The following is a 6863-nucleotide window of genomic DNA, read 5'->3' as shown; positions in this document are numbered from 1 at the left end:
TTTTTTTTTTTTTTTTTTTTAGCTCATAAGGTATCATTCGTGTTAGTGTATTTTATGTGTGGCCCAAGACAATTCTTCTTCCACTGTGGCTCAGGGAAGCCAAGACATTGAACAGCCCACCATAAAACAAAATGAAGACAAGCCTCACGCTGGAAGAGAATATTTGCAACGCAGACAGCTGACAAAGATCACTAACTGCAATCCAGAAAGGACTAGAAGTCAGTGAGAAAAAGAAGCACAACAGAAGAACAGGCCCAGGTAATTCACGGAAGGAGAACCCTAAGTGGCCAATAAACTATGAAAATATGTGTCACCCCCTACTAGTAATCAAGGAAATGCAAATTAAAACCATAAGGACAGGACATCTATTTCATGCTCATCAAATGGGCAACATTTAAATGTCTGACAATAAACCGAGCACAGCTGAGGACAGAAGCAGCAAGTCTCCAGCCCTACAGGTATCTACCAATACAGCCAATTTTTTTTGTTTTGATTTTAATTTCTTCTTTTTTTTGAGACGGAGTTTTGCTCCTGTCACCCAGGCTGGAGTGCAGTGTCGTGATCTCGGTTCACTGCAACCTCCGCCTCCCAGGTTCAAGCAAGTCTCCTGCCTCAGCCTCCCGAGTAGCTGGGACTACAGGCATGTGCCACCACGCCCGACTGACTTTGTATTTTTAGTAGAGATGGAGTTTCTCCATGTTGGTCAGGCTGCTCTCCAATGCCCAACCTCAGGTGATCCTCCCGCCTCGGCCTCCCAAAGTGCTGGGATTACAGGCGTGAGCCACCTGGCCCAGCCACTTATTTTTTTAATTAATTTAGTTTTAGAGACAGAGTTTCACTCTTGTCAGGTGGAGTGCAATGGTGCAATCTCAGCTCACTGCAACCTCCACTTCCCAGTTTTAAGCAATTCTCCTGCCTCAGCCTCTGGAGTAGCTGGGATTACAGGCATGTGCCACCACGCCTAGCTAATTTTATATTTTCAGTACAGGCAGTAGAGACGGGGTTTCTCCATGTTGGTCAGGCTGGTCTCGAACTCCTGACCTCAGGTGGTTCACCCGCCTCAGCCTCCCGAAGTGCTGGGTTGACAAGCGAGAGCCACCATGCCTGGCTGTTTTGTAATACAGCCACTTTGAAGAACAATCTGGCAGTAAGTGTCAAGGTTGTGCATAGTTGCATATGACAGCCCTGGAAGATAAAGATGGACAAACCCCAAAATGGAACTCAGCAATTCCACGTCTAATGATGCCAGCTCAAAAGACTCCCACATATGTGCCCAGGGAAGTGGACACAAGAACGTCAGAGGGGCATCGCTGGTAGTGTCCAATAATGGAGGCTCCCTGAATATCCATCAACAGGAGACCAGATGAGGAGTGGGAAACAGAGTCAACAGCCGTGAAGAATCATGAAGGAACACTTCCCATATCGCGCAGCCTCTGGAGTAGCTGGGATTGCAGGCTCCCACCACCACACTCGGCTAATGTTTTTGTATTTTCAGTAGAGATCGGGTTTCACCATGTTGGCCAGGCCGGTCTCGATCTGCTGACCTCAGGATCTTCCCACCTCAGCCTCCCAAAGTGCTGGGATGACAGACGTGAACCACCGCGCCTGGCTCCTTTAGGAAATCTAATGGAAGAGGAAGGTGTGGAAATGTGTTCGCCTTGGGGTATGGGAGGGCAGCGCAGTAGTGGGTTAAAGTTAGCACCAGATAGTGATGCAATCACAGAATCCAAGCTGAGTGCAGGTCGCTTTAAGAAAGGAGTAGCTGTAATCTGAAGCCTGCTGGACGCTGGATTAGAAAGCAGCAAAAAAGCGCTTGTGCTGGCTGCAGCCCCTCCGCGTGTGGGCTCAGAGGGACGGGGCTGGGAGCGGAGTTGCAGCACGCAGGTAAAGTCGCTCCCTGGCTGCTCCGATGTTGGGGAAGACCGGAGAGCCTCCCCTGGGCTGCGGGGACACGGGAGAGGCAGGGGCACCCCAGGAAGAAAAGAGGGGTGCAAGGGACAGGAAGTGGGGAGACGGCAGCCCCTGCTTCTGGGCACGGGGGTGAGTGGATGGGCGAGGGCAGAGGGAGTGGGGGGCAAGGCAGAAGGCCGGGACCCAGTGATCCCCAAATCCCACTGCACCTACGGAAGAGGCTGGAAGGACTTTTGAGTTAAGTGAGGGGGAAACAGGGGAGGGGGTGGTTGTGGGGAGAAAGGGGAGCTAAGCTGCGGGGTCAGGTCTGAGCTGTACCCAGAGGGGCTGGAGCCGCGAGGGAAGGGGGCTCTTGGGCAGCTGCTTGCAGCAAAGGCAGTCAGGAAGGTGCCCCCCTGCCGCCCAGCCCTGGCCTCTGCTCCCTGGGCTCCCTGCTGCCTTCTCAAAATCAGCGGGTGCTGACGGCGAAGGCAACTTCCCAGCACCACCCAGCAGCTGGCCTCGGCGCCCTGCCTGAGGGCTGGGATGCAGGACAGCTGGGTCCTGGCCGGCCCCCACCACCCTCCTTGGCTAAATGAGCTGTGAGTAAAGACTGGGAGACGAGGTTGTGGTCTCTGGTAAACAGTGCCCACTATGTAGGTGTGGAGGGTGGGGGACCCGGCCTCGGGGACTGGAGGGAAGGGCAGTGCTGGGGGCACCCTTCCTGCTTCCTCTGCGGTGAGCCCCCGGGAGGGGTGGTCTAAGCCAAAAAGAAAAGCTGCGGGTTTCCCGGAAACACCACCACTGCCCGGCCGAAGCCCTACCCAGCGTGAGCCCCCAGGTTCAGTGGGGTTGGGGGTGGGGAGTCCTGTTCTGGGGCTGGTTCTTCTGGGGTGTGGGAGGTGCAACTCCACGGGGCCCTGGGCGGACGCGTTCAGGTTCCGAGACTGCAGGAAACATTGTTTGCAGCCGGTCACCAGGTGGTAGGCCAGAGGGGACCCCTCAAAATCCCCCCAGAGAGCCAGGGAAAGGGGGAGGTGCCCTCCCTGCACTGTCTGCCAGGCCTGCTGCCATGTGGCGTGAGGGCTGTGTGGTTCTGGGAAGGAGGAGGTGGTGGTGGAGGGGTTTGTCTGGGAACTGGGTTTAATCTGAAACACATGTCTTGGCTTGAGTTTGTCTGCCTGTTATCCACCTAACTTGGAGGCAAGGTCACAAAAATCCCAGTTTCTGTGTTTCTTGATCTGGGCAATTGTCAGAAAATAAGGCCTGACCTTGGCGCAGCAGCGGGGGACCTGCCTCTCCCTGAGCCCTCCCCCCCTGGTGAGGACAGGAGTTGGGCTTGGATAGTGCCCTTTGGACAGGGTGGCATCATTGCCTGTGGCCGCAGCCAGCCAAGTCGCCTGCTCAGCCGTGAATGGCCACAGTGGACAGGGTATTGTGAGTGTGCCGAGCCCCCCACGCAGACCCGACCCTCTGCCTCTCACCGCCTAGTAGGGTTTTCAGTCATCTCTCCTCGTCCCTTATCCAGACAGCTTCAGGTGGAGGATACGGCCTGCCGTTCACACTCTGGGCCCCCATGTTCCTTCCCTGCCAGGTTCCCTCATTTCACCTCAGCCTACCCACATTGTGACAATGATCTGTCCCCTGATCTGGGGTTTGGGCTTAGGCTGTAGGGACTAAGACTGAAGTCCCACCTTCAGGTCCATTTGTCACTTTAGTATCCTTAAATACTGTGCCAGGATAATGGACGGGCGCGGTGGCTCACGCCTGTCATCCCAGCACTTTGGGAGGCTAAAGCGGGCAGATCACCTGAGGTCAGGAGTTTGAGACCAGCCTGGCCGACATGGTGAAACCCCGTCTCTACTAAAACACAAAAATTAGCCAGGTGTGGTGGCTTGCACCTGTAATCCCAGCTACTCAGGAGGCTGAGGCGGGAGAATCGCTTGAACCCAGGAGGCGAAGGTTGCAGTGAGCTGAGATCGCGCCACTGCACTCCAGCCTGAGGGACAAGAGCGAGATTTCGTCTCAAAAACAAAACAAAACAACTGCCGACGAGCCTGTCTCCTCCCTCAATTCCTTAGTTCGGCCAGAGGAACGAGAGCGAACACGGTTTCCTCTTGTCTTGCCTCCTGTGTGCCTCACTGCATTTTTGGTCTCCAATAAAGCAGTCTGCAGAGGCTCGGGGGAGGCTCCTGCCAGCTGGGTGGGGCCGGCTGTAGGCCTGGGTGGTGGCAGGGCCTCTGTCTTGCGCGGCAGAAAGCTTTCTCCCTGCATGTCAGCGCAGCTCGTGCAAGAGCAGCTGGCCGGGAACACGGGGTCTTGGAACTCTGGCCGGAGACGCGGCTCGAGGTCGGGTTTAGAAAGCAAGCCAGGCTGAAGCTCAGCAAACTCAAAGGCAGTCTTCTTCGTGCCCTGCGATATTGTCCAGTGGATTATCAGATTTAATTTTAAGGACTAGAGCCAAGAGTCACACAATGTCCTCCCCAACTTTCTGATTCAATTTGTTCTGGGAAGTCAAAAAGTCTGTGTGCCGTGTGGGTGGATGTGTGTATAAACGGATGATCATGTGTGCTGCGTGGGAGGTAGGGCAGGGGACACAAGGCCATTCAGATTGTACATTTTTTTTCTTTTTGAGATGGAGTCTCATTCTGTCACGAGGCTGGAGTGCAGTGACATGATCTCAGCTCACTGCAACCTCTGCCTTCTAGGTTCAAGTGATTCTCCTGCCCCAGCCTCCTGAAGAGCTGGGATTACAGGCGTACACCACCACGCCCAGCTAATTTTTTTATTTTTTGTAGAGATGGGCTTTCTTTCACCATGTTGGCCAGGCTGGTCTTGAACTCCTGACCTCAGGTGATCTGCCCGCCTCAGCCTCCCAAAGTGCTGGGATGACAGACGTGAGCCACCGCGCCCGGCCAAGGGAGGAAGAGCTTTTGAAAGGGAACTGTCAGAGAACGGAATGAGCTTCCTGTGAGGCCACGGGTTCCAGGCCAGAGAATTCCAAAGGCAGTCTGAGAGTGTGGAGGGCTAGCAGGTGCCAGACTGGATGCCTCCATTCTTGGTGTCCTGTGATTCCATGGAGGAGACCTGGGTTCTGCCCCTTTCTCCTGGGAGCGGCTGCCCCAAGTCTGATCACTGGAGGGGGTTGGCTGCTTCCAGGGCCAAGCCTTGGTACACATTTGTGCTCCGCCACGCTCCACGCAGAGTAGCCCTGCTGGGGTGGGGCCCCACTGCTCTGGATCACTTTTTTTTTTTTTTTTTTTTTTTAGACAGAGTCTCACTCTGTTGCCCAGGCTGGTGTGCAGTGGTACCATCTTGGCTCACTGCAATCTCTGCCTCATGGGTTCACTTGATTCTCCTGCCTCAGCCTCCCAAGTAGCTGGGATTACAGGTGTGTGCCACCACGCTTGGCTAATTTTTGTATTTTTAATAGAGATGGGGTTTCACCATGTTGGTCAGGCTGGTCTGGAACTCCTGACTTTTGTGATCCACCGGCCTTGGCCTCCCGAAGTGTTGGGATTTCAGGCGTGAGCCACTGCACCTGGCCTGCTCTGGGTCTTTAAAAGCTTTCAGTTCAGGGGCTGGGTGCGGTGGCTCACACCTGTAATCCCAGCACTTTGGGAGGCTGAGGTGGGCAGATTGCCTGCGATCAGGAGTTTGAGACCAGACTGGGCAACACGGTGAAACCCTATTGCTACTAAAATATGAAAAATTAGCCAGGCATGGTGGCACATGCCCATAGTCCCAGCTACTCAAGAGGCTGAAGCGGGAGAATTGCTTGACCCCAGGAGGCGGAGGTTGCAGTGAGCTGAGATCGCTCCACTGCACTCCAGCCTGGGTAATGGAGCAACACTCCATCTCAAAAATAAATAAATAAAAGCTTTAGGTTCAAAGGAGCATCCCCTGATGCAGATAGTGCCCCGAAAGCTCAAGCTTGTGGTGTGACTGTGGGCCCTGGGGTGGGGGTGGGGGTGGGGGGGAAGGAGTGGGAGGGCAGGGGCAGAGGGGCTGGGGCAGCAGGGGGCGGGAGAGCCTTGCTGGGAGGGATTCGCCCTCAAGCTGAGGGTCCACTTCCAGGTGGGGGGCGTGGCAGGGGAAAATGCCTCCCCCTGCCCATTGTCTGTGCCCTGCCTGGAGTGGCCAGGAAGGGCCAGCGCAGGGGTGAGGGCCAGGCTGCTGCCTTGAGCTTTTCCTGCAGGCCCCAGGATGCAGGCCCTGGTGCTTCTCTGGATTGGAGCCCTCCTCGGGCACAGCAGCTGCCAGAACCCCTCGGGCCGCCCGGAGGAGGTCAGTAGGCGGGTGGGAAGGGCGTGCTCAGCATTCCTGGCCCCTCCTTGGCAGGCAGCACGGAGACAGGACAGGGAACCAAGTCCTGGGTTCCAGGCCAGGCTTGACCTTTACTTCTCCAGGGTCGGAGTTTCTCCAGCAGCAAAACAAAGAAAATGTTTTGCCTCACCTTTCATGGAATGGAGTGGAGACAAGAGTAAGACCCCAAAAAAGTAAAAATCCAAGCACTTTAACAAGCCCGGGGCTGCCCCCTTCAGTCAGGATCTTTTCTTGGCCGGGCGCAGTGGCTCATGCCTGTAATCCCAGCACTTTGGGAGGCCAAGGTGGGTGGATCATGAGGTCAGGAGTTCAAGACCATCCTGGCCACTTTGGTGAAACCCCATCTCTACTAAAAATACAAAAAATTAGCTGGGTGTGGTGGCGTGTGCCTGTAATCCCAGCTACTCAGGAGGCTGAGGCAGAAGAATCGCTTGAACCCGGCCGGTGGAGGTTGTGGTGAGCTGAGATGGCACCATCTCCAGACTCTGTCTTAAAAAAAAAAAAAAAAAAGAGACTGCAGTGAGCCACAATCGTGCCACTGTAGTCCAGTCTGGGTGACAGAGCCAGACCCTGTCTCAAAAAGAGAAACTCAGTTCTTTTTTTGAGACAGAGTCTCACTCTTGTTACCCAGGCTGGAGTGCAATGGC

General features: G+C 55.0%; 1 protein-coding gene across 1 annotated transcript in view; it reads left to right on the top strand.

The window, feature by feature from the left end:
• Window positions 1-1774: 1774 nt before the first annotated feature.
• SERPINF1 (serpin family F member 1) overlaps window positions 1775-6863 on the top strand; it is a 15997-nt gene continuing 10908 nt past the window's right edge. Inside the window, exons 1-2 of the mRNA XM_017541653.2 lie at window positions 1775-1884; window positions 6089-6177. Of these exons, the coding sequence (XP_017397142.1) occupies window positions 6097-6177 (81 nt within the window). The 5' untranslated portion in view covers window positions 1775-1884; window positions 6089-6096. The remainder of the gene's footprint in view (window positions 1885-6088; window positions 6178-6863) is intronic.

The sequence above is a fragment of the Cebus imitator genome, unplaced genomic scaffold (genome assembly GCF_001604975.1).
Source record: "Cebus imitator isolate Cc_AM_T3 unplaced genomic scaffold, Cebus_imitator-1.0 Scaffold136, whole genome shotgun sequence".
In the NCBI taxonomy this organism is placed as follows: domain Eukaryota; kingdom Metazoa; phylum Chordata; class Mammalia; order Primates; family Cebidae; genus Cebus; species Cebus imitator.
Note: the sequence above shows the minus strand (reverse complement) of the source record. Positions and strands in the feature narration are given on the sequence as shown.